Source organism: Sorex araneus, chromosome 3, assembly GCF_027595985.1.
Source record: "Sorex araneus isolate mSorAra2 chromosome 3, mSorAra2.pri, whole genome shotgun sequence".
In the NCBI taxonomy this organism is placed as follows: Eukaryota; Metazoa; Chordata; class Mammalia; order Eulipotyphla; family Soricidae; genus Sorex; species Sorex araneus.
In genome coordinates, this window is record NC_073304.1 from 170,228,863 (window position 1) to 170,255,598 (window position 26,736).

Sequence of the window (26,736 nt, forward strand, 5' to 3'; positions counted from 1 at the left end):
GAGGTGGGGTGGGTAGGGGTTGCCAAGCACTGGGAGCTCTCGGTAAGGGACCCTGCAGGAGGCAGCCCGCCAGGCTCTCTGTGCCCACAGCCGGGGCTCGGCCCTCTGCACAGCCTCCTAAGGAGGACTTCATGGGGATGTGCCCCCCAGCCCCCAGTAGGAAAGCACCTCCGGGGGGGCGCAGATGTCCACACCCCCCAGGAGTCAAGCTGGGCAGCCCCAAGGCCTGGGAGGACCTCACCAGTCCAGCCCTCAGAGCTGGGCTGCAGGGCATCGGAACCCTTAGGGCTGCATCCTAGGCAGGGTGGGGCGGGCATTCCCAGAGCTCAGGCGGGTGGGGGGGGGGGAACGAGAAACACCTGTGTCTGGAGCCAGCCACCCCTGTGAGGTGGGAAAGCTCGGCTTCCCGGAAACAAGCTAAACTGGCAGAGGCAGGGGTAGCGAGGGGAAGAACAGAGGAGGACAGTGTCCTGCCCCTCCCCTTTCCCTGCAGAGCCCCAGCTCACTCGCCCTGCCTCTTGCCCAACCTCACCTCCTCCAGGAAGCTTTCCCTGACTTCTCGAGGGGCAGCTGGTAGCTTCTTCCTTTCCCCCCCCACCGACCTGATGGTCCCACATAGTCATAGTTTCCCCTATGGCTGGAGGTCACAACCGGCAATCCCTGAAGACACTATCGAGGTCTCTGTCTTTCCTGGGCGTGGCACGAGTACCTGGTGCAGAAAGGGCACTGATAGAGCTGGTGAGTGAATAAATGAGAGAACACGTAAGCAGACCCTCGGCTGAAGCCGTCTGGGCTCCTGAGGAGGGACTGTCAGCATCTCCCCAGAGGCCGGTGCCCAAAGGGTTGGGGTTGGACTCCAGGCACCTCGTGGCCTCCTGAGCACCCCGGGGTGCGGCCCTGGTGTCTCCCACCCTCCCCCAGCCACGCCAACAGGCCCGTACCTGGCCCGCCATACCCCGGCACTGTGGAGGGGGCCCCTATAAAATACAACCCATCGCCAAAAAGAATCCAAAGACCAAGTGCTCGGATTAGACAACTTTTATTGCTGGGGCACCTCGGAGGGCCCAGCACCGAGAGACACAGCCCGGCCCAGCCCGGCCCGCCAGTCCAGAGGCTCTGCTGGTGCCTGGGCGCAGGTGGCTGCCGGTCTGAGGGGGCATCACAGGGGCCCAGGGAAGTGGGAGATGGGGTGGGGGAGCGACGGGTGTCCCTGAGAAAGGTGGAGAGGGCTGGCGGGGGCAAAGCGTCTCGGATCCTTCTGTGGGCTGTGCGGGGCCTGGGCACGTGCCAGCCTCATCGCCATGGCTGCGCTCCTGGCCGTGCTCTTTCCACGACAGTGGGGAAACTGAGGCAAGGGAAGTCGAAGAGAAGCTCTGAAGTCCCAGGACAGCCCTGGCGCAGAGGGCCCCGGACCAGCGGGGAGACCGCCTGGCGCTTCCTGGCATCGAAGCTATGGCGGCTCTGCGCGTGCGGGACCCGCCGCTTCCCTGAGGGTCTCCAGGCCCGGCTGCACCCAGAGGGCTCTGCTCCCTCGTCTCTGGGGTGAGCCCGCGAGTGAGTTTCAGAGCCAAGAGGAGCCTTCTGGGCTCTTGAATATTTAAAAAAAAAAAATCCGCTTCTTAAATACAAAAATAAGTTAAAAATGAAACATGCGGTGACCGCCTGTGACCAGGTCAGGGGGTCTTGTGGCAGTGCCCAGATGGCAGGAGCCAGCCACGGCAGCTGGGGCCGACGGGAGTCGCGTCCGCAGGGCTGGCCAGGAACTGTCGTCTGTCCCTGCCGGGCCAGTGTCGCTGCGCTGCCCTGCCCGTGCTGGCGGGTTCCCAGGAGCGAGAGTCCCTGCTGGGCCCTCCCGGGACGTCAGGGCTCTGCCTCCGCTGTCCCTCAAGGACACCCCGGGCCTGAGGTCCAGGGAGCACCTGATGGCGGGAAGAGCTGACGCAAACCTGGCCTCAGAAGGTGTCAGGAGCACAGCCACGCATGGACATGGACACGGACACACACACACACACACACACACACACACACACACACACACACACACACGCCTACACAGGTACACAGTGTGAGCACAGCAGCATGTGTGTACACACCCGCAGAGACACACCAGGAGGTACACACACAGGCACATGCATGTGCTCAATCACAGACACAGCGAACGGTGGCGGTGGCCGTGAGGAAGGAGCGTGGGGCTGTCCATTAGCAGGGAGGGGCAGGACCCGGTCACAACTTCCGGAAGCGCACCTCACTCTGAGAAGGGGAGAGAGAGAGAGAGAGAGAGAGAGAGAGAGAGAGAGAGAGAGAGAGAACAGGATGAGGATCAAAGGTGGGTACACCCACCCCTCCCCAGGGCCAGAGCCTAAAATTCAGCCAGCTATCCCCCAGTGCTGCCCGTGGGAAAGGTGGGGGGAGGGTCTGCAAGCCCTCCTGGGCCCCCGCACTGGAGTTCTGGAGCCCGAGGGGCTCCCCCTGCCCTGCCCCCAGAGAAGGGCAGGCAGGCACAGAGCCCCCTTTACTGCCCAGAGGCTGCCCGGGGCTGACGTGGGGCACGGAGTGAGGGGGCGCCACACTGGGCCAGCTTCTGTCCCTCTCCCAAGCCTCTGAGCAGGGCCCCCAGCGCCCCTGAGCCCTGGCCCCCAGCCTGCGCCCTCCCAGCCCTGCACTGCCCACCCCCAGTCCCATGCCCCCCCCAGCCCCGCACCTCCATCTTGCTGTAGATCCAGGGGAGCACCTCAGACACTTTGGTGTACACGCCTGGCTTGTTCCGCTGCCCGCAGCCCGTGCCCCAGCTGGTGACACCCGCGAGGTACCAGCGATTGTTCTGCTCACACACCAGCGGGCCCCCGCTGTCGCCCTATGGGGGAGACGCCCATCAGTGGGTTGGGGGCCCAGCCCCATGCCGCGTCCCGCGCCGAGGCCTCACCTGGCAGGAGTCACGGCCACCGCGCAGGTCGCCGGCACACATCATCCGGGGCGTCAGGTAGCTGTCGTACACCAGGTAGTCGTTGCACTTGCGGAAGTCGATGAGGCTGACCTGGACCTCCCGCAGGAAGGGGGACGTCTTCTCTGGGGGGACGGGGCAGCGTGAGACTCCGGCAGTCCCACTGAGGCATGGAGCCCTGGGGTGTCCCGGGAGCAGAGGCCTCATGCCAGCCTGGGCACCCCTTCCTGGTGCCCCTGGCGCGGGGCACCTGTCCCCACGGGTCTCTGCCTTTGTGTGCAGTAACCAGCGGCCCCTGGGGAGCAGCTGCCACCAAGGCTTGCGTGGGAGGAACCAAGGGCTGAAGACCAGACATCACCCCACAGTGGCACAGTTGGGTGATGGGGTACGGGGTGCACCCAAGATCAAAGTGAGGTGCTCCTGGTCTGCCCCCTGGAGAGGTGGCCCTGAGCCTCTCTGAGCCCCGGCCCCCAGCCGGCGCCCTCCCAGCCCTGCGCCGCCCACCCGGGGGTCTGCAGAGCTCACCCCAGATCAGGCTCCGCGGGGAGGCTCCGGAAGTGAGGCCAAGTGAGACCCCGCAGACGTGAACTAGGGCAGTGAGTGTGTGTACCCCAAAGTGCCTGGCACCCCCCCTCCCAGTCATGAGAGGTTGTCACACGCGCCCCGTTGGGTTTAAACCCAGGCTGTGCTTGCCGTGGAGACACGATGCGGGCTTCTGCTCCTGGAACGCCCCGTTCCTGAGTGCATCCCCCACACCACAGGACTGCACAGCTCGGGCGCTCTGAGGCCCCGATCGCGGGTGGGGTCCTCCTGACAGCCTCTTCGGGAGAAGCCCCCGTGCTTGGGCTGTTTCTTTCTCAGGGCAACCCCCGTGGGCTGCCAATTCCAAAGAGAAAGGGGGGCATCTGGGGGGGCCCTCAGGAGAGGGAGGCCAGGCGGAGGAGGGGGATGCCAGGTTACAGGGAGTGGAGGGCCTCAGCACCCCTCGGGTGGGAGAGCGAGGGCTGAGCAATGCTCGGCTGGAAACCGTTCCCTGTCTCTGCGTTACAGCGATTCTGCCAGGGTCACAGGCCCCGCTGACCTCCGCTCCTTCGCTCCTGCCCAGGCTAGCACGGACTCGGGAGGGACTCAGGCAGGCTGGGCAGCCAGCGCCCACCCTGCCCTCTCTGGGACACCCCTCCCATGCCACTAGGACACAGACACGGTGAGGATAGCCCCGGGCCTGTGACTCTGTGCACACACCCTCCGCTAGGGGGCCGTCATCTGCCTGCCCAAACACAGTGCACACACAGGCACGCACATGTGCACACAAACGTGTGTATGCGCTTGTGTGCTCACACCCCGCGTGGCGTTCCTGCCGCTCACCGTCTGTCTCCTTGGTCTTGCCGAAGCCTGTGATCCAGCAGGTCTCGTTGAGGCTGAAGGTCTGCCCATGCATGGGGAGGCAGGCAGGGTGCATGTGAGCTGCAACGGGCCCAGATCAGAGCAGGAGTGAGGCGGAGGGAGGGGGGGAGGGGGATCCGGGTGCAGGGGGAGGAGGACCAAGACCCCTCCTTGCTCCCTGCAGGGTTCTGCTTGGGCAGGACAGAAACTCAACCGCCTTATCTTGACCCCTCCAGCCTCTGCAGCTGCCGAGAGCAGGAGCACGTGCCTGGGTGTGAAGCTGACACCGGGACTCCCCTGCCCAGAGAAATGCTTCCGTGTTAGCAAGGGAGAGCACGGTCATGGTCCAGCTTGGACGGGAGGGGGGGCGGGGGCAGGCACTGGCTGGCTGAGCCCACACTCAGGGTCTCCTAAGTACCACTTGCACAGATCCCTCTGACCACCCACGTCCCAGGGTGCCGAGCGCCTTCCCACCAAGCTGCGATTTTCGAGGGGAAAGTCCTAGAGAAAGAGAGAGGTGTGTAGCGTGCACATCTGCTGCGCTCTCTGCAGCTTCCTGTCGGGGAACCCGCCTCACAGAGAAAGGACCCGAAGGCAGAGAGCGAGGAGGAAGGAGAAGGAGCGGGAAAGGGAGGAGAGGAGCGAGGAGGGTAGGAGGGTGAATATTCCTTCTCCGATAAACGAGGGCTTAAGCGAGGCTGCCTAATGCATTTGACTAGAAAGTAAACCAACTAGAACAAATGACTTATGGCATCAGTTGTCAACAGTCCCAGAGTCTGACTTCTTAAAATAGTCTCCATCCTGGAGACAGGAAGTCTTCACAAGGTTTAGCACTGACACAGCCGACTCGGAGGGGGAATTCAGTGCATCAGGACTTGGCACAGGCTGTCCTCTGACCAGCCCCGCTCAGGCACGTGCCCTGGTGTGTCTGTCAGGGCACTGGGCTATCTCATCTGAAAAGTAGGTGGGAGGGGCAGTAGCTTCCACTCCCCTGCGACAGGACTGTGCGCAATTCTGAGGGGGCTGGCTGGGGCCTGGGCGGGGGTCTGGGAGATTAGCAGATACAGGTTTCACTATGTGCTCTGGCCCTGTAGACCCAGTGCCCCCTTTCTTGTGGGCATGAGGGGCTGGGTGGGGGGGTCGAAGAAGGAGGAGGAGGAGGGGGAGGAGGAGGAGGAGGAGGAGGAGGAGGAGGAGGAAGAGGAGGAGGAGGAGGAGGAGGAGGAGGAGGAGGAGGAGGAGGAGGAGGAGGAGGAGGAGGAGGAGGAGTTGCCTACTGGGGGTGTGACTCCGCGTGGGCGTATCTCCGTGTGGGCGTGTCCCTGTGTGGGCGTGGCTCATGTGGGCGGTCCTTGGATAGGCGGGGCTTGGTGTGGGCGTGCCCCATAGGCGTGGCACCGTGTGGGTGGCCTTCCGGCTCCGCCCACCAAGCTCTGCCCTGCTAACTCACACCCTCTGCTGATCCTGCTCTGACTCATGCTCACAGGGCCTGGGTGATTCAGTGCTCTGAGGCAGCTCTGGTACTAGCACGGCTGGACTAACCAGAGACCCTCCCAGGCTTCCAGAACTGCCTGTCCGTCTTGACTCTGCTCCCTTGGGGATGCCTGCCTCGAGGTCCCCCGTCTGCACCACCAACAGCTCCTCTGGCTCTCTGGCATGTCCTCCCTGTCCCTCCACTGCCACTGCCTCTGTGTGTCGCTCCTGTGAGCAGCTGCAGCCAGGCACCGCGAGTCAGCACACAGAGCACCTCGCAACTTCCCCAGGCTCTCAGCATTTCCTGCGACAGCCTGGCTTGGTCCTCGGCTCCCGGCAAGGGCTGTGCCTGCCTGGTGTCCACTGCAGGGCCAGCCACTTGTCCATCGAGTGCCAAGTGGAAATGGCACTCCGGGAGCCAGACCCATCCGGGGCCAGTCCCCAAGCCGCCCCTCATCACTCAGACCCCTTGGGGAATAAAGGCCCAGTAAAGTCCTGCCTCCTCGGGAAAGGAAAGGCCAGTAGCCGCGTGACACAGGAGAGCCGAAGCCCTCTCCTCAGCGCCTGGCCGCTGGGATGAGTCCGTCAATCAACACCAGGGAAATGGTGCAATTGATCCATATTGATGAGCCTCAGTGAGTCTGTAACAGTGGGGCAGCCTCTGGGGCAGGTATTTCCAGCCTCTGGGCCTTGACCCCCCCCCGCCCCCCGTGAAGCTCTGGAGTCCCAGCACAGGACTGGGGGGGAGGGTGGCTTTGCTCACCTGACAGCGCCAGCGGCTTGGAGAGCCGCAGCAGGGCAATGTCATAGTCGTCCTGCTCGTCCGTGTAGTTGCTGTTGATGATGATCTGCGAGACGGACGCAGCCTCGGGCAGCTGGTGCAGGTTGTTGGTGCCCGCATACACCTTCCAGCCTTCCAGAATCTTCTCTCGGGTCCTGCATGAGCCACGAGAGAGTGGGGTCTGTTACCCACCAGGCGGGTCCAGCCAGCTGTGAGTGACCGGTGCAAGGAGGTCTGGCCCTGGCATGGGCGTGGAGGTGGGAGAAGGATGATAATCCTGCTAGGGGGGGGGCTCTATTTTCACCTAGGAACCGAGACAACCCCCCAAGAAAGACGTGAAGGCAACCTGAGCTGTACACTGTGCCTGAGAATAACACCGAAGGGGATGAGCAAGGCAGCCGAGAGCTTCTCCCTGAGGCCCAGACATGGGGGTAGCTGACGGCTCGGCCTGGCCCTCGGCAGAAACTTCAGATGCTTCCGAGGTGCCAGAGCAGCTGCAAGGACTCGCTCCTGCAAACTGGGGTCCAACCCAGCACAGGCCGAGACTGCCGGGGACTGTCCACTGGGAGTGCCCCGCCCTCCTGGGGTCCCCGGGACGATGCTGCTGACTCTCCCGTGAATGCCATCTCGGGCAGCATGCTCTGCCTGCCCACGAACCCTCACGGTGTTTTCTCCTTCCCCTCAGAATCCCTAGGCATCGGGGACAGACTGTGAGCCCCTCCTTGGTGGCCCCGGAGCTGCCCCCCATCCCTTGCCCCCCAGACGGCCGCCCTGAGACTCACACAAAGAAGCAGTGGGCGGCCGTGAGCACCCACTGGGCGTCGATGAGCGTGCCCCCGCAGATGTGGGTGGAGCCGTAGTGCAGGCTGACCTGCCAGGGCCACTTCTTCTCGGGGGCCAGCGCCCCTCCCACGATGCGCCCCGTCAAGGACCGCAGGCCACAGTCTGCGACGAAGCACACAGACCAGTCAGGAACGTGGGTCCTCGGGGCTGCAGCCGGACCCTGGCTTGGGTGGGGGCCCCCTGTGCTGATGTTCACTGCAGTGCTCACTGCACCTGAAGGGGCACAGCCTTCCCCACAGAGGTGGAGGCCCCCCACGCTGTGTTTAGCTTCCTGGGACCACAGGGAGGAAGGACATCGGGTTCGAGAACGACCTCCTCTCTCACTTACTCCATCATTTTTAGCTTGGGGGCTACACCCGAGAGTGCTCAGAGCTGACCCCTGGTTCTGTGCTCAGGGATCACTCCTGGAAGGCTCAGGGGACTTTACGTGGCACCAGGGATCAAACCCAGGTCCAGCTGCATACAAGGCAAGTGCCCTACCCCACTGCCCCCCCATGCCAGCCCCCACACTGCTTATTTCACTGAGTTCATAAATCTAATAAAAAGCCCCCATGAGAGCACTGTACAGAGCACGAGGGCTGCAGCCCAGGGAAAACAGATGTCATCTTTATGGGCCACACCCCACGGAGCTGAGATGGCTCAGGCGAGACCCTCCCTCCCTGCAAAGGAACAATAAAATCTCACAATGCACAGTGGGGCTCATCAGCTGGGCTTGGACCCCACACCAGGGGGCATTCCTGAGCATGTTCTGGGGTGTTTCCCCCCAACCGGGGTCAGGAAGGGCCCTGGAGTTCGTTCAGATGTGTGTTCTCCCTTCGAGGGAGCGAGCGGGGGGGAGCAGGTGTCTGTGGGGTTGGGCAGTGCACCCGGCCTGCTCAGGGGACACCCCCACCTTCTCCCCTCATAATCGAGAACCAGGATTGTGCATTTGCCAAGAGCCCGGACCTGGGTCAGACTCAAGGCCAAATACCAGCCCTTCGGCGACCAGCCCTCTGCCTTCATGCTCTGACGGGGCTTCAAGCCAGGAGTCGGTTCTATCTCTGTGGCAAGCGGGGAGGGAAGGGGTCGGCGGGGACCCATTGCATGGGCAGCCTTGGCTGTCTGCCACCTGCCCACGGCATGCAAAGAGGCAAGCCAAGCACCGTGTGCAAGGAAGCTCAGCAGTGCTCCGTTGGCACCTCTCTCTCCCTCCCTCTCCCTTTTTCCTACTCTCTCTCTCTCCCTCTGCCTCTCTCCCTCTCTTTCCTCTCTCTCCTCCTCTCTCCCTCTCTCTATCTCTCTCTACATCTCTCTCTCTTTCTGCACCTCTCTCTTGCTCTGCCTCTCTCTCTCCCCATCCCTCTCTCATTTCCTCTCTCTCCCTCCCTCCCTCTGCATTTCTCTCCCTCTCTCTCTCTCTCTGGTGTTGGGCCACATCTGGAGGTGCTCAAGGTTTACTCCTGGCTCGTGCTCAGGGCTCATTTCTGCAGGGGCTCTGGGGACCACGTGGGGTGCTGGGGATCAGACCCAGGCTTCACCCCCTCGCTCTCCCTCGACCCCCATCAGTTCCAGCTCGAGCTCCCTGTCTCATGGGTTTCAGCTACAAACTAGCCCCAGGCTGCTCTCCAGACCGCTGGACCCTGCCCAGAGTTGAGGGTCCTGGAGAAGCAGAAGCCGAGGTCTGGGGCTGGGCAGTCAGGAGAGAGGACAGCTGGCTGCAGCGGCACCCAGGCCGTGCGGGGACCCCCCTGCCCCAGAGACAGGTCTGCGGGCTCAACCCCTCCTCCTGGCTTAGCCTGCCAGCACTGGGCATCTTCCCCAGGGGGAAGTCCACCCCACTACCCATCTCCCGTCCCACTCAGGCCATAATCCGGGAAGAACAGCAGTCCACTTACGGGAGCATTGGAGAGAGACGTATCTCTGGGAAGGACACAGAGACCTGTAGGGGTCACAGGGAAAAAGGGACTGTTACCGCCTCCTGCAGAAAGCCCTCCTGGCTTGCATCCCCCTTGGTTCCCATCCCATTTCCTTTGGCACGGGTTTTGGCCTTGTCTGTGCCAGCGGCTCGGTGCACACCATGGCCCACTCTTCCCCAGCCACACTCTTTCCCTGCAGCAGACCCTTGGACCCAGGACAGCATTTTCCCCGGTGGCGGCTGGATGCCCCCTGGCGTGGCCGAGCACAGAGAGGCGCCTTGGCCAGGCTGACTTGCTCCCTTCTCCCCTCCCCACGGCCAACAGAGCAGGAGGTGGGGGCCCTCCCCCAAGAGGAGGAAGAGGCCAGGAGCCCCAGCTGTCCTGCCGCGGGCACTAACCCACCCCCCACCCCCCGCTCTCTCTCCCCACCTCATGTCACTCTGCATCAGCTGGATGAAGGTGCCGCTTCACCCAGTCTCGGCAGCTCTGCTGGGGCCACCCCACCTAAGTGTGCCCCGCACCCAGAGGCAGGGGCGGGGCGGGTGGGGGAGGGCCTCTCAGCTGCCCCCAACATTCACGACAGACCCCGGAGCCTGGGTCCCTCTGAGCAAGGTGGGCCTCGCTGACCAGAGCCCCCGCTCCCCGTCCTACCTGGACAGGCTCTCCTGGATGGTGGTGTTGTACTCAGAGACGGAGAGGCTGCTGCCCACGCCCCTAAGGGCCACCTCGGTTGTCCGGTAGGCACTGGGAGGGCCAGAGGGGAAGCAGGAGGAGCCCGTGAGACCACAGGGACAGCCGGGGACAGGCCGGAAGCTTCCTCTGCCCTCCAGCCACCTCTGGGTCCCATGGCTGAGCCCCATCTCTCCAAACAGCATCCACGGAGGGCACTCGGAGGAGGCCGGCAAGGGGCCCGCGCGGGTCATGGGGGAGCCTCTTTCCCAGCTCTCACAGCTCAAGGGCATCAGAATCAGCCCGAGTGTCCCCTGGGCAGCTCCCACACCCCGATCCCAAAGCCTCTGACTGTGGTGACCCTGAGAGGTGACCCAGGAAGCACAGCCTTCGGGCACTCAGATGCATGTCTAGCCCACGGCACATGCCGTTTTTCTCCCTCAAGCCACCTCCGTTCTCTGCTCCCCTGCAGGCACAGGCAGACCCCAGGGTGTGCCGACCCCGCACCATCCCCCAACACCACCCCATACCTCCCCCCCAATGCCCGCAGGGTCCGGGAGGCTGGGGTAGAGACAGTCTCCGGAAGTGCTTTGCTGAGCTGAAGCTGAGGGGAACTGATCGTACACCAGACCCCACGCCTTCGGGAGAGAACATGCCTCTTGGCTTCCCTGAGGTCCCAGCCCCTGCACCCCTGAGACCCCCCCAGCCCCACCCTTGAAGCTCTGAGCCCCCAGTCCCACCCCTGAAACCCTGAGACCCCCAGCCCCTACCCCTGCAGCCCTGAGGCCTCCAGCCCCACTCCTGCTCCCTGAAACCCCCAGCCCCATCCCTGCAGCTCTGAGCCTGATGAGGGACAGGACCAGGCCCCCAGTCTCACTTCCCGCTGGGTTTCTACCTACACCTTTACAGAGAGCCACAGAGAGACCCCCGGCCCTTCTCCCCACAGCCTGACATTCACCGTGAGACCAGAGAGAGGAGCTGGACACCAAGGCCCGTGTGCTGGACACCCGTCCCAGTGGGAGGTGGCTGTCAGCCCCCACCTGCTCCACCCGCCAACCACGGCTTCTGGCTGGCTGGGTTCCAGACTTTTGTTAGATGGGGGTCCCGGGACGTGTTATCCATCGCAGCTCCCCTCTTTCCCCACTGGGGCATTCTGGCCCAAACCCCAGCTTGCGAGGGTCCACAGTCTGCTGGACCCTGCAGCATGTTCCTGGAGGGAGGTGCTGACCGGCCCGGCCTGGGGCCCACAGCTAGGGACGAGGAGCACGAGGAGCACGAGGGTGCCAGAGCACTGGGGCGTGCGAGGTGAGCCCACATCCTGAAGTTACTCAGCTCTGCCCTGGTGTCCCAGGGCGACACCCCTTCAGAGCCTCCAGGGTGTCCCAATCCCACCAGTGGTCCCCAGGAGTCCTTGGGAAGGTCGAGGTCACACTCAGCAGGGCTGGGGATCACACCTGGCAGTGCTCAGGGACCTTACAGGTGCCAGGGGCTGGAACTGGGCAGGCTTCACGCCAGGCAAGCGCCCTCTCCCTGCTACTTCTCCGGTCCCGAGGGTCTGCTTATGAGGGGGTTCTTGCAAACAGCCCGAGCCGTGCCTGCCTGAGGCGGGCGGGGGCACTCACCTCTCGAAGCCCAGCTGCTGGCAGGCCCTCTCCGAGTAGTTGCTGTTCCAGCTGTCACTGCAGACCGGGAGCCACTGGTGGGACTCGCCAGAGTAGACCCGGAGCAGAGACCTGTCCCAGTCAAACCTGACTGCGGGGCGAGCAGAGGCGGGAGGGCCCTCAGCGCTGAGAAGGGCCAGCAGTGGCCCACCATGGCCAGGGGCCCCAGATGACCCAAAGCCAGGCCGGGGCTGGGAAGGGCCAGAGGCCTCCGTCCAGGCACCAACAGTGAGCACGGCCAGGGCCTGGCACCCAGGGGCGGGCACCGTCATCATAGGAGGAGAGGGCCTGAGGTGTGAGCACTGTGGGCAGGCCCAGTCAGAGGGCACGGGCCATGGCGCCAGGAGAGCCTGTTCCTGGGCAGCTACCCTGCAGACTGGCCTTCGTGAGGGCTCAATGGAGGGGCAGGGCTGGACGCCGGGCAAGGGGGGCACATGGTGGGGCGGTGGGGCCTCCCCCGGCTCTGGCAGCTCCGAGTGGGATGCCACTGGGAGCGGCTGGACTCGTCTCTCTGAGCCACCGGGCCACTTCGCAGGCCAGGAGCCTGAGGCCCAGAGATGCGTGACTCGCCCGGGGCCCACTGCACCCAGAGCCGGGTTCACAGTGGAAGCCGCAACTCTCTGTCCCTCCCAAGGGGGCTGGCTTCGTGTGCAGCCTTCATGGTGCACACACCACACATGCACCACCCATGTGCACACATGTGTGCACATATTCATGCAATCCCTTGTACCACACATACACATGTACACACCATGCCTGTACCACGCACATGCACTACACCTGGACCATGCACATGTGCACACACCACCTGTGTTCTCCACATTCATGTGCACGCATGGACACACGCACACACTATGCCTGTACTACGCACACATGCACATACCACTGTGTTCTCTATACTCGTGTACATACATGCACTACACATGTACCGCACATGCACACACCATGCATGTACTATACACATATGCACACACCACCCGTGTTCTCCACACTCATGTGTATGCATGCATGACCTGTGGACCACACACGCACACATTATGCCTGTACTATGCACACCTGCACATACCACCGTGTTCTCCACACTCATGTACATACATGCACTACCTGTGGACCACACACGCACACACCATGCATGTACCATGCACACATATACCCTCACACCCCCTCATATAGCACACATGCACCCTTGCACACAACCCGTGGACCACGCGTGGGCCACACACGCACGCCCCATGCAGGTACCGCGTACACGGGCGCACCCCGCACAGCGCACGCGCCACACCCTCACCGCAGCCCAGCTCGTCCGTCTTCAGCTTGCAGTCCACCACCCCGTCACAGCGCACGGCGTGCCGCGGGCAGCTCTCCACGGGCTCCTTGTACTTGATCCCGGTGTGGCCCCGCCAGAAATAAACTGCAACAAGAGACGCCGAGCCCCAGGTCAGCGCCTGCCCCGGACAGGCAGGACCGGAGCAGCCCAAGGCCCTGGGGGTTCGGACACCGACCTGCGATCCCTCTGGGACTCTGGGGCTCTCGTCCCCCATCTGTGTGGAGAGAAAAGCTGCTCAGGGGGGCTCCAGGAGGTGCCAGGGGGCTCCTGCAACAGGGCAGCACCGGCCACCCCGAGAGCAAAGCAGGGCACAGGAGGAGAGCAGGTTCGACTCCCCCGGCCCAAGAACCCCGCCCGGCACCCAGGGGTGTCCCTTTGTCTCGGCGGCCCTGACAGCAGAGTCCCTCCTCCCGTCACCTGGCCAGCGCGGGGCACCTGTGCCCGCTCCCCACAGGCGGTCCCTCGGGCCCCAAACACACACGTTGCCTCTGAACAGGTGTCCCGGAGCTCAGCTCTGCCCCTCACTGGGCCCGAGGCCTGTAAACGTTTCCCATGTGCCACGCCAAGGGCCCGATTCCCCACCCTAAAGCCGCTCCCTGAAGCTGTTTCTAACGCCCCCTCCAGGCTCTCGGGCCTCACCCTCCCCAGTGCTCAGCCGAGCCCCCCTTTCTCCCACTGGCCCCTGGTGACCCCGCAGGGCTGGCACTTCTCTGCTCCTGGCCTTTCCCCTCCCTCGCCCTGGGCTCAGGCCACCCAGCACTCTCAGGATCCTGCTCAGAAACCTGGAGAGGCTGCCTGGTGGGCAGGGCCAGGGGCGGTGGTGGGAGGGTCCCCTGAATGGCAAGTGGGAAGAGCACTGGACAGGGAGTCCAGGTCAGGGACCAGGGATCTAGAAGTGATGCTAGCATGTAACTACGCAGCATCAGATCAGCTTCCTGGCCCCGAGTGGTCAGGAAGAGGAGGGGGCATCCAGTGAGAGGTTCGGACTCTCTGGGGCCCCGCCCGACTGTGGTGGGGCAGGTGCAGAGCCTGGCCCAGGTTCCCCAGGTGAGGGGCAGCTGCTCGGCTGCTCTGCCCGGAGTGACTTACCGGCTCGCCCTTTCAGCCAGCCCCCCCGCCCCCCCCCCCGCCCCACCCCCTGCGCCCTCACCCTCGGCCTGGCACTCCGCCGCTCAGAGGGGAGCCGGCCCCAGCCTGTCCCTCCTATGCTTCCCATCCCCCCTCCCACGGCCACCAGCATGTCCAGCTACGTCCCCCAGAAACTGCCTCCTTCGGCCCGCCGGGCCCCCACCCTGAGACCCTGCTCCTAGCGGACTCCAGGGCAGGGCCCCCCGGGCAGGGCTGAGTCCCTTTATTCCAAAGGGGGTGCTAAGCCCCTGAGGATTCGCTCCCACTGACTGGAAACGCTGAGGCCCCGTCCGGCCCCCTGGGGAGAGAGGTCGTGCCCTGCTCTCCCCCGAGTCCGGGGCCCTTCTGCTGATTTCCAGCGAGGGTGCCAGCTCCTGGGCCCTGGGGTGCTGGAGACCTGCAGGCTGCACTGTGACACCCAGAGACCGTGTGGTGCCGGGCATCGAGCCCGGGTGGCCACAGCTAAGGCAGGTGCCTCCCCCCACCTCGCTCCGCCCCCTTCTCTCATTCCAGGACCGGGACAGCTGGCCCCCTCCGGGGCACTCAGCAGGACGCCGTCCCGAGGCGTGGAGGCCGCGCTCAGAGAGGGTCCCCGAGCTGCCACCCAGACTGAGACCTGGTCCAGGGTCCCGCTTCACCCTGCCTCCGAGAGCCCCAGGGTCACAGGGGTCACTGGCAGAAATGTCCGTCAGCACACCGGGCGCGCCCACCCCCCCACCCCAACCCCGTCCCGCCCGCCGGCACCTGCGGCCACACTCACAGAGGACGATGAGCGACACCACCAGGGCGATGAGGAGCAGGACGCACCCGATGAGCGGCAGCCGCTTCCGGCCCTCGTGCCAGCTGAACTTGGGCATGAGGGCACCTGTGGGTTAGGGGCAGTGGTCAGGGAGGATCCCGGCGCCACTGCAGGGAGAGGCCCCCCTCCGCACCCCGAGTACAGTCCCAACCCCTGCTTCCAGCGGCCTCCTTCCTGGTGCCTCTACCAGGAGCCGGTCAGGCCTCGGCATGTGTCACCCTGCAGCCGGGGCTGAGATAATGAGCAGTAAAATGGCGTCGTTATACCCATTTCACAGACGGGGAAAGTGAAGCTTTGTGGTCATTATAGGCTCACCCTGAGGCCTGACGTGAGGTCATCAACAGTAAACCGGGTATCTCTGCACCCATTTCACAAATGGGGAAAGTGAGGCCAGTGGAAGCACATTCAAAGAAGGCACTTGGGGTTACATGGCTAGCGAACAGAGCACATTTGCTGCCAAAGGCTGCCTCCCCTGGCCCCCTGGGAGGGCAAGACTGTGAGGCTGGCCCGAGCCTGGCCACTTCCTGGGCCCTGTGGTGTCAGGGAGGGAACAGGGCCGAGTGGGTGGGCGTGGACACTGTTCCCACCGGGGCAGGCCCCAGGCCCCCTGGGTAGTTCTGACTCCGGGCCACCGTTTGGGGTGTTCAGCGTGGGGCACGCCCACCTGCTCAGAGGCCCCCTCCTGCTGCACCCAGACAGACGGTCAGGAGGGGTCAGCCCTCCCTCCTGGGGGCCCCGGTCTCCTGTCTTGTGCTGGCGCCTTTCTGCACCCAGCCCCCCTTGCCGCCCCTGCTGCGCCCCTCTCCCCGCACCCCTTCTCCGAGGGGCTGAGACTCCGGCTCACCTGCACGCTCCCCGGCGGCCCTGGGGGCGGGCGCTGGCCTGGCAGCAGCTGCTCGCACCGGCACAGCCCCCACAGGGGTCGCTCGGACGAGGTACGCCCTGGTCGGAGAGGATATCGTGGAGGCCGAGCGGGTGGACGACGACCTGCTGGACGATGACCTGGAGGGCGACGACCCGGCAGGGAGGGCCGGGGCCGGGGCCGGGCGGGCGGGATCCGGGCGGGCGGCGGAGGCATTCTGGAAGAAGAGCGGGGGGTGCACACTGCAGGCGGCTCCTGGCCCGCACGGACAGCCGCTGGCCAGGGGCGTGGCCATGGCAGACAAGTAGCCCCCGGAAGGAAAGTGTCCGGGACGCGTCCCGAGGTGGACACTCGGGGCCCAGCTCCCCAAATGCTCCCCCCACACTGGGCCCTGCGGAGGGAGGGGGCATCTGCCAGTGCCCAGGGCCTCCCCAGGGGCAGGGCTCCACAGACAGGGTCCCCGGGGGGCAAACGCCTCCCTGCTCTCCCCCTGCACCCACTGCCCCCGGACCTGCCACTGTCCTTTCAAGCACGGTGGTCAGCTGTGACCACTGTAAGTCCTGGTCATCACTGGCTTGGTCACCGACGACGCGGGAGGAGCCTCCGGGAAAGCTCCGACCTGCCTCGGACCCCTGCTCTCAGCTGCACCCGAGTTCAGACCAGGCGGAGCTGGTTCTCTGCAGACGCCCCAACCCGCAGAGGCCAGACGCGTGCACACAGCTCCCACTCATGGACGCGTGCACGCCGTCCCGCACCCTGCAGAGGCCACACGCACATATGTGTGCACGCAGTCCCCACACCACGCAGAGCATGCTCACATGTCCCCACATGCACGTGTGTGCTGGTGATCCCTGCACCCTCAGAGGTATGCGCACACATCTACACATACGTGTGCACAGAGTCCCCACACCTGCAGAGGTATGCTCACTCACCCACACACATGCATGTGACTCCTGCGCACACAGAGGCGTGCTCACACACACACACACACACATACATGTGCACACGATCCCTTAACCCTCAGAGGTGTGCTCACACACCCACACACACATACATGTGCACACAATCCCTGCACCCTCAGAGGCGTGCTCACACACCCACACACACATACATGTGCACACAATCCCTGCACCCTCAGAGGCGTGCTCACACACCCACACACACGTACATGTGCACACGACCCCTGTACCCTCAGAGGCGTGCTCACACATCCACGTGCCCCCCAGCTGCACAGTGCTCTCCCATCAGCTGCCCACTTGGGGAGCCAGGGGCAGAGGGGGCCCCTGCTCCGTGCCCAGCCGTGGCCGCGGGCACCCCCCTCACTTTCCCTTGTCTGGTCTTGAGTATGTGCTGTTGGGACTGAAATTCCAGGGGCTCTGATTAGATAAAGGAAGAATGTGCGGGCCTGGCACGGGGCAGGAAGTGGCCACACCCTGTGCCCCGACCGTGGAGCCCACAGAGCCAGCCCTGCTGAGACGTGCGGGCATGAGCAAAGACCAGGGTGTGGGGGGGTACACACAACTCAATACAATGCAGCACAGCTCACATCGTGCGAGCAGGACAAAGCCGCAGGAGAGACGGTACAGGACCACGGCTCCCGCCTTGCTCACAGCCGGCCCAGACTCAATCCCTGGCACCACACAGGTCCCCTGAGCCGGCCAGGAGTAAGCCCTGAGCACTATACCAGGAGTAATCCCTGAGCACTGCCAGGTGGGGCCCAAGCCACACCCCACCTCCAATTAGAAAGACCAGCAGTTTGCAACCTTTTTATTCTGAAGCGCCGCTTTAGAACTCCACCAGGGGTAATTTGATGTAGATTGTACATCAGGGGTCTCGTGACCTGCTCATCCTATCCCTAGGTGGCTGGGGCCTCAGCAGCCTTCCTTATAGATGGGGAAACTGAGGCATCACAGAGCCCCCCCCCACCCTGGGGACACCCAAGTTCCTGTCCCTGAAATGGGTCCCTGGGTTCTGCCTCACACAGGACATGGGACCAAGAGCGGGGGCCACTATGGCCCAGGACTGCTGTGAGGTATCAGTGCTTGGGGGACCATCTCGTCTCGCGGGACTTAACCTGGGGACAGGGCAGTCAGCCGAGGCCCAGGGCTCATGGCCAGCTCGTGACAAGCCTCCTCATGTCTGTTTCCTTATCTGAGGTGACTCAGTTCCCCGCTTGCACGCACATGGTTGCGAGGGCTGCGTGCTGGGCACCAGGACGAGTGGCTGGCCACTGCCAGGTGTGGGTGTGAGTGTGGCCTGTTTCTGAGGGACGGCGGTGAGGAAGGATGTGATTGACAGCCGTGCTGCTCACCTGTGCCGTGGGCCGGGTCCCCGGGGAATGAACCCTGTGGGATCCACCCAGTCGCTGGGAAGCCCCAGGAGTGGGGTGACAGCCCCCAGGGCACTCTGCCCAGGACAGGGGCTGCTGGGGAGAGCTTTGAACCCCCAGGAGGCCAAGGACACCCCCCATTCTTTCCTGGCAAGGGCAGGGCGAGGACCTGAGCCCGGCCTCCAAGGGGAAAACTGGATGACCAGTGGCCCCCCAGGCCCACAGTCCCCCCTTTCCTCCCTGGGGGTTTCCTGCAGGGAGCTGTCACCCCACCAGCTGGAGAGGTGGCAACAGTTAGCAGCAGAAGTGACATAAGTTCCAGTTTATGGAGAATAAAATCTGGGTTCAAAAATCAACCAGCACGACCCCTGGGTCTCACGGGGACACCACCTGATTCCAACCTGAGTCGAGCATTCACGCTGTCCCTCCCTGGGCAGGATCCCCGACCCCGGAGGAGAGAGGACGGGGGAGGGGGCACAGGAGAAGCTGGGGCGGGAGGGAGAGCAGAGGGAACCAGGGGGCAAGCAAGCTGGGGGAGGGGCCCGGAGGGACCCAAAAGCTGAGCCCTGCCTGGTGCTGACTCTGCCAGAGGCAGATGTGCCACCCCTAACCCGCAGACAGGAGGCTGGAGGGACGGCCCTGCGGGGGACCCCTGGGCAGGACCCAACCTCAGCCGAGTCTGGGGGAGGCTGTGCTGAGCCTCCGCTTACACCCAGAGAGCGAGGCAATGGGGTGGGGGTCGTTCCCGGCCACACTTGTAGAAGTTGCCTCCGGAGTCCCCCTGAAGGTCGTGCTAGGGGGCGGAATCGTGGAGGCCTGGGCGGGCAGAGCCCCCACTAAGTGAGGCAGCCCTGGGCCGGCACCCGTGACACAAGCACTGTGGGGTCGGAGCAGGGCAGGGAGAGGGCCTGACGTGCAGAGCAGTGGTGGTGCTGGGCCCGCCCAGACCTGGGAGGGGGCGGGGTGGAGGGCCAGCCCCTCTGGAGAGGCCTGGTCTGTCCCCCGGCGTGTCCCCTGCCGCCTGCCCTGGCTCCTTCCCGAGTGCTGCCGGGCGGTTCCTGGAGAGTGCCAGGCCGCGGGGACCCAGGGAGGAGCTTCCTTGCTCAAGGTCCCCAGAGCCACAGGGCAGAGCCGGGACCAGAACCTGTCCGACTCCCGGTTTGAGGAACCAGGAGTGGCCGTTCCCTCAGAGGATTGGAACTCGCCTCCGGGAGCCGGGCTCGGGGCTCCTCACCCACCTACACCCCACAGGCCCCTCCCCGGGCCTCAGGTGGGTGGACAGGGCGGGGCCGGGGTCAGGGCTCTGCCTCTCCTCGGACCCTGATAAGGATTATTGGTCCCAATTTGCAGATAAGGAAGGAGAGGTCAGACCCTTACACACTGGGTCCAAAGTGACCCGGGTTGACCTTCGAGCAGACCCGAGACCCCTGACATCTAACCTGGCGTGCGCCCCCTGCTCCTGGGAGGGGAGTCCCCAGCCCCCTGAGAAGCGGGCATCTGTCTCCCGTCTGGGGACAGATGCTGGTCCCTGCGGGATGCTATTCTAGCCCTGCCCTGGCCTCCTTGGCTCTGTGGCCAGCCCAGGCAGCTGGGTCAGGGCGGCAGGGGTCATGGGTGCTGCGTGACACCCCGGGGTCTCTGCCTCCCCCTGGGGGGTGTCAGCTGCCCTGACAGAGCCCCGGGATCTACAGAGGTGGGTCACGGGCACCCGGGACTCCAGGATGCAGCCAGGGGCGTCCACCCAAACCCACCACAAATCTCAGAAGCCAAAACCACACTGCTCAGCCCTGCAGACACCCCAGCCCCCCACTGCCCAGGCTGCAGCCCACAGTGAGGTGACCCCGAAGGTGGGGCCTGGCCTACAGGAACTAGGCATGCTTTGCTGCCCACCTGGAGCCCATAGAAACCCACAAGCGCAGGTGGGTCCCTGGCAGGACCCTGCCCTGTCCCCCACCACACTCCGGGCAGCCTGGCCAGAAGAACGACGGTCCCGGGGGTGGCTTGCTCTGGCCCAAGGCACCGGCCTATTCCTTGCCAAGCCTCACTCGGACCTCGGAAATGAGGACACGAGGTGGGAGTGTGTGGGGGGGACCAGCGCTTTTTACACGGGGGCCCGTGGAACAGCCCCTGAGATGCCCTGGAGGGGAGTCCCAGGGCTGGGGCGCTGAGCCCCCCCAATCCTGTCGCCAGACGGGATGGTGCCACCTCAAGTTCCTGCTGGCGGCGCCAGCTCCTGTCTCACGAGGCTCCCATGCAGCCCGAGGCCTCGGGACTCCCCGCGGGCCCATCCGCGTACACCTCCGGTGCGTGTCCTTTGTTCATTCATTCATAGTCACCCACCGAGTCCTTCAACCCCGGCTGTCCTCTGGTGCTGAGCAAGCCACAGCTGGTTCCAGGAACTAGCTCCCTTTGTCCCTCTCTGACCCCGCAGGGGGCGATGCCGCCGTTCAGGGCTGGGCCGTGCCGGGTTCTCCCTGGGTATCCCGAGCCTGGACACCCTCCTCCCCACAGCTGACAGAGCCCTGGGCTCCTTGTCCCGGCCTCCGGGTGCCTCACCCCCACCCCCAGCACCTGCCCACCTGCCTGGGCACCGGCCACCCCCGTGTTGCCTTGCCAGGAGGAAACTGTTGTGTCCAAACAAGACACTTAGGCTAAGTGGGTCCTGTTACATCAGCAGGGCCGCCGGGACACACTCCCACGCACGCTGGCATCGGCCGGGCAGGGACACGGGGCGGGCAGGAGTCAGGCTCCGAGGTTCCCTGCACTTGGGGGTCGGGGACACGGCAGAGTGACCGGTTCCTGTCCAGCTGACAGCCGCTGAGAGCGGCCCCCACTCCGCCGTGAAAAGTCCCCCCTGGAGGCACGCAGCCCGCTCCGCCCGAACTCTTGTGGCTTTGGTCAACACTGCACTGCCTTGGAGCTGCTCGGCACTCAGAACGCTGAACGACGGGGGCACATCAGAGAGAGACCAAGTGTGCGTCGTTTCTGAAGCACGAGAGCGCCTGCCCTGAGAATTCCGTCATCTCTCCTTCCAGAGACTCCCCTGGACCCCACACATGACGGTTCCAGGGGGGCTGGGGGTGGGACTTGGAGAGGCTCATGTCCAGTGTTCTGAAGGACCCAGAAATGGACGCCCACTGCGCCCCCCACCCCGCCCGCGGCCTATGGAGTGGACATTCTCTGAGTATCTGACAGCTGTGCCCGGCCAGCGCCAGACGCAGCGGTCAACAGCCTCCCTCTGGGCACGCTGAGGTAGACGGCAGCTCATTCTTTCACAGATGCGAACACTTGGGTACGAACGCCATAGCCGACCTGGGACTCGCTCAGTGTCCTCTGCCCCCTGACCGCCCACCCAATGCACACCGGCTCCTCTCAGAGATGCTCAGAGCTGCCCCCTCGGCGCCCCCCACCCCCATCCCCACAGGTGCTGGAGCCCGAGGAAGGGGCAGCCTCTCCCTGCACTGGCTGCTGACAGGGATGAAGGCCGCTCCCTCCCTGCCCCCCAGCTCTGAGACTGGAGGGGCGGCCCAATGAGGGGTGCCTTCAAGACCCCTCAACAGGGATGCAGCTGTCGCCACCTTTCCTTCTGTGGCAGGAGTGGCTCCCGGAAGGCCCAGCGCGCCTCCCTCACCCCTGGACACTCACTCACGGGTGCAGTGGGAGGCCCTGGAGTCCATCAATAACGTCAAGTCTGGCCTCTTTTCTCTCTTTGCCTTTCCGGGAGCCTTTTCTGAGGGTCCCCAGCAGAGAGCCCCCACCCCAGCTTCAGGCCTGGCCTGAAGCAGGCTGGGTGCCCTCCAGGGAGAGGGCCTGGGGTGCAGGGGCCATATCATGGCGGGTTCCCCCCACCCCAGGCCCCCAGAGCCACTCTGGCATTCGCCTTATTGCCTCCACTGCACTCCCCGAGGCCTTGAGCCAAAGGGCCTGGGTGAGGAGGACCAAGGGGCCCAGGGCAGACGAGGACTGGGCAGAGGGAGCCGGCAGAGACCCCCAGAGGGGGCCGGGAGAAGGGGCGAGAGCGGCAGGGACAGGCTGCAGAGTGGACTGTGAGCGTGAGCCCAGCGCCTGAGGCAGGGCCGGCACCAGCCCATCTGTGGCGTCAGTGAGCACCAGAAGAGGAGAGATGAGCCTGCCGGGGCCCCCACAGGAATGTCCGCGGGGGGCAGAAAGCAGGGCCCCGTGGGCCAGACTGTGGAGCCTGCAGGCAGGAGGCTGGTTTCTCAGAGAACGTTCTAGCTGCTTCGACCACCCAGGAAGAACAGAGGAAGGTGCCCGCGTTGGGGGTGACGGTGACCCCGGCAGACCCTTGGGGGCTGAGAGTAAGCCCCTGAATAAGAGAGCGGGAGAGGCTCATGCCCCTCCCCCAGGGAGAGCTCTCAAGTACCTACAAAGTCCCATTTTCTCTAGAATGTTCTGTGAGTGCCGCAAGGCTTGGCTGAGTCGGCCCTGAAAGCGCCCAGAGTCCCTGCCCAGGGCACCTGCTCCTAAGAGCCCAGGAAGGGAGCTGGGCCAGCTGGAAAGGGCCCATTCAGTCATCCCCCCCCCCCCCACACACACACACTCCCAGGCCCGACACGGTGCCCCACCCCACTCCCAGCCCAGGCTCGGGACCCCACTCACCCGGCCGCTGTCCCTGTCCATGGTCTCCGGGGAGGCGAGGCTGCCAGGCTCAGCTGGTGTCCACGGGAAGGTCCATGTTGGACTCTGGCTTCCCGGACATGTGTGGGAAAGGGGGCTGGAGGGCCCAGGGCCAGCCCCCTGGCAGCAGCGGGGCGGGGCGAGGGTTGGGAGGTGTGAGGTAATCCGGAGTATAAACAACACCACAGAACTAGCCCGACCTGTCCCTCGGCCCTCCTCCCCGCCACCCCAGTCACTCAGCGAATACCAGATACCAGGAGCGCTCAGCCCTGAAACTGCACCCACAGCACAGCTGGGGGGTCCAGGGGTGCCCCAGGCCCAGGTCGAGGGGGCTCCTGGGAGAAAACACCCGGGCCATGTGAGGAACGCCGTGGTCTGGTGCCCCTGAAGCTTCTCCAGGCTGTGGAGGCAGGAGCTGGCCCCGAAGGGGATGTCCCAGGCAGGGATCCGGGTGCCACCCACCACAGGGCAGGGTGACACGTGTCCAAATCCCCAGTCCGGGCGGGCATCTGCCACATTTCCCACCACTCTCCCCCCACCCCAACTTGATTTTCAAATTTAAATTTTCAAATTCTCAGCAAATTCCAACCAGGGCCCCAGTCTCCACCGCCTGGGCGGCCTCTGTGGGAATGATGAGCTGGGTAGAGGCAGCACCCCGCCATCTGTCACGAGCAGCCCAGGCTGACGCACACACAGGGCCCAGCCAGGACCCCTCGCTAGTCCCACAGAGGGGCTGGAGCCACATAGCACAGCGGGTAGGGTGTTGCCTTGCACGTAGTCGATCCCGGTTTAATTCCCAGCATCCCATAGGGTCCCCCGAGCACCGCCAGGAGTAATTCCTGAGTGCGGAGCCAGGAGTAACCCCTGAGCATCGCTGGGTGTGACCCAAAAAGAAAAAAAAAGAAGAGGCAGAGCCCCTGTATCCCCCACAGCACCAAGACTAGGGGTCGCATAGATGGAGCTTTGGGGAGAACTTTGCTGACCAAGCCGGCAGGGCACAGGGTGGAGATGTGCAGGCTTCTGAGTGATGGGGGGTGCGTGGAGATCCCTCCCGGACAGCGCCCAGAGCCAGCCCAGAGCCAGCAGCTGTCCCAGCACAGAGCTGGCCGAGTGCCCGGCACAGGGAAGGCATCCAGCCCTGGGGACCATCCTGTCCCCTTCCTGCTCTCATCCCTGCCCCCAAGACTGGCTCTGGGGGGCTCCGGCATGCTCTGGGGCAGGGCCCAGAACCTGCCTTGGGCACTCAGTGTGGTGGGTCGAGGCAGATGGAAACAAACAACCGGCAGAATAAATGAGGAGACTGGAGAATAAGGCTACACACTAGAAAGTGGAAGGGCTGGAGAAAAATTAAGCCGGGAAGGGAAGCAGGTGCGCTGGGAGAACCCCACACGCCGGAACACAGGCGGAGGAGGAGAAGCCCCAGTCTGAGGAGACAGACGCTCGCTTCTGTGCACGGGGAGGCGGGGGGCGGGGGGGCGACTTACAATGACCAAGAGCTGAGCATAGCCAAAACGGCCAGGGACCGATGAGGGGATCAAGACCCCTGCAGAGGGGCTGTGCCAGTGGGCAATGCAGACAGCTGCCCTCTGGGAGAGCCCAGCCCCGAGCAGCCCATAAGGGGGCCAGAGAGATTTTCCAGATATTTGCTATATCTGGCAAATCTCTCTGTGGCCCCCTTCCCGGAAGCTGCCCGGCTGTGCCCTGTGGCTGCAGGAAGGAGAAATGCCACAGTTTCCTGATCAGACACTGAAGCTCTTTCTCTGCGGGCTGAGTCCTTCACAGGGGCACACTGCAGGAATCAGGTCCCAAGACCCAGGCCAACCTCCCAACACAAGAGAACAGCCCTGTCACCTCCTAAAAAACTCTCCCGACACTGAGGGAACAGTCTATCACCTCCCAGATACCCCGCCTCGCGCTGAGGGAACAGTTCTGTCACCTCTTCAGGACAAACCTCCTCACTCCAAGGGAACAGTCCTGTCACCTCCCAGATACCCCGCCTCACACTGAGGGAACAGTCCTGTCACCTCCCAGATACCCCACCTCACGCTGAGGGAACAGTCCTGTCACCTCCTCAGGACAAACGTCCTCACTCCAAGGGAACAGTCCTGTCACCTCCCAGATACCCCACCTCACGCTGAGGGAACAGTCCTGTCACCTCCTCAGGACAAACGTCCTCACTCCAAGGGAACAGTCCTGTCACCTCCTAGATACCCCGCCTCACAATGAGGGAACAATCCTGTCACCTCCTCAGGACAAAACTCCTCACACTGAGGGAACAGTCCTGTCACCTCTACATACTGAGCTGCCTTTCCACTCTGGGGATCCTGCAGACCACTCAGTGGACAGACCTGGCCCAAGAGACAAGTCCCCAAAGGTGATCTGGTGCCTGAAGCTTCTCACCAATGACAGGATGCAGGACAGAGGGAACAGAAGAAAATGTGTCAAAGACAGGAACCCAGAAACGTGCCCAGGAAGTCAGAACAGAAGGACAAGCAGAAGCCAGAATGAAAGCAAAGGTGTGGTGTACAATCAGAAAAAAAATGGCAAGAAACTGCCTACGTGAAACATATGGTTTTCACGGTTAAAAATAAAAATATGGGGCTGGAGGGATTGTGCAGTGGGTAGGACGCTTTCCTTGCACGCGGCTGACCCATGTTCAATCCCCTGCACCCCACAGGGTCCCTTGAGCACCACCAGGAATAAGCCCTGAGCATCGTCAGATATGGAAAAAAAAAAAAAAGAAGAAGTCCTAGGGAAATGGATCAAAGGGTGAAACACATGGCTGGCATATATGAGACCCCAAGTCCAGGCCCTATGTCCTCACAGGGTAGCCCCAGCTCCCAACACCCCCCCTCCTTCCAGCACCGTAACTTCAGGTAAGCACTGTAGCATCAGCCCGAATCAAGTACCACTGGGAGGGCCCCAGAGAAAACAAATAACGGGAGGGCAAGAAGCTAAGGCCTTGCATGCAGTTGGCCCAGGTTTGATCCCTGGCACACCATAAGGTCCCCACTGAGTACCGCCAGGCGTGACCCCTGAGCACAGAGCCAGGAAAGTAAGACCTGCGCATTGCTGGGTATGCCCCAAAAACCACAAGAGAAGGAAAAAAGAGCCGGAGGTAGCTCTAAAGGCTGGAGTACATGCCTTGGCATTCACAGGGCCCGGGTCTGGTCGCTGTAACCACACTGTCCCCGAACACTGCCCTGGCGGCCTCCCTCCAGCACACAGGGAGGACTCCCCCCCCCACCCCACAAATAAACAGTCAGTAACACTGTAATTTGCCTTTGCAGAACACTTGGATGTGAACTATTTGCCTACATGCTCAAGAAATAGATACATTGTGACCTCGTGACACACCTGTACCACGGAAGCTTTGCCAAAGACACTCCCTGGGTCTGCATCTCACACGGAACCGAGAAGTCTGAAAGCCATTTTTGGCTGCATATGCCCTCACTGGGTCTGTTGTCACAGCAAGGCTGTAACACGGGTTGTCGTGGATCCATTCCCCCCCACACACACCTTAATGTCAGTTCACGGTTTTGATAACAGCTTCAGACATTCTGGTGTGCTTTCTCCTTAGGACCCATCTCCACAGCCTCTAAGGGCCCCGAGTATCATAAAAGAAACGCGTTATTTGCATGTGATTCTTTCCCACGCTTCCATCCTTCAGCTGTCTCAGCTGTGTTTTCACGGGCACGGATGATCCCTGGGAAGAGGGGACCCCCTGCGGGTCTCCCACTTCTTCATCGTGTGTTTTGCCAACTGTCACCAAGAGACAGACGTCTCCGTCGCTGCCTGGGGAAAGGGAAGTGTTATGTATTTTGAATGCCTGGCTCTTTGGATATGAATACGTAAGGGAAAGAGACAGCACTGGCCAGACTCTCCATCTCGTTGACACGAGTGCTTACAACAGAACGCACCATTTCTCCCGCGGGTTACTCGGCAGAAACGCATGAGTCTTTCTCGAAGCCTTTTAGCTCTCCAACAAAGTCTCAGTTTAGAAAGCA

General features: G+C 63.4%; 1 protein-coding gene across 1 annotated transcript; it reads right to left on the minus strand.

Annotated features, from left to right (window-relative positions):
- Positions 1-2,167: 2,167 nt before the first annotated feature.
- TMPRSS13 (transmembrane serine protease 13) lies at positions 2,168-22,732 on the minus strand. The gene is made up of 13 exons (XM_055133248.1): positions 22,712-22,732; positions 15,745-15,979; positions 14,862-14,966; positions 12,935-13,057; positions 11,608-11,737; positions 9,968-10,060; positions 9,296-9,339; positions 7,361-7,523; positions 6,561-6,733; positions 4,307-4,405; positions 2,924-3,066; positions 2,702-2,854; positions 2,168-2,250 (listed from the first exon to the last, which is right to left on the minus strand). The coding sequence occupies exons 1-13, from the start codon at positions 22,730-22,732 to the stop codon at positions 2,224-2,226; spliced, it is 1,509 nt and encodes a 502-aa protein (XP_054989223.1). The 3' UTR covers positions 2,168-2,223.
- Between the last annotated feature and the right edge of the window lie 4,004 nt (positions 22,733-26,736).

Excerpts from the sequence above, each read along its gene's own strand:
- TMPRSS13 (XM_055133248.1), bottom strand. The coding sequence starts at position 22,732 with ATGGACAGGGACAGCGGCCGG. Across the intron at positions 15,980-22,711 it reads TGGACAGGGACAGCGGCCGG|AATGCCTCCGCCGCCCGCCC; the intron begins GTGAGTGGGGTC and ends CTCTTCTTCCAG. Across the intron at positions 2,855-2,923 it reads GTGGCCGTGACTCCTGCCAG|GGCGACAGCGGGGGCCCGCT; the intron begins GTGAGGCCTCGG and ends TCTCCCCCATAG.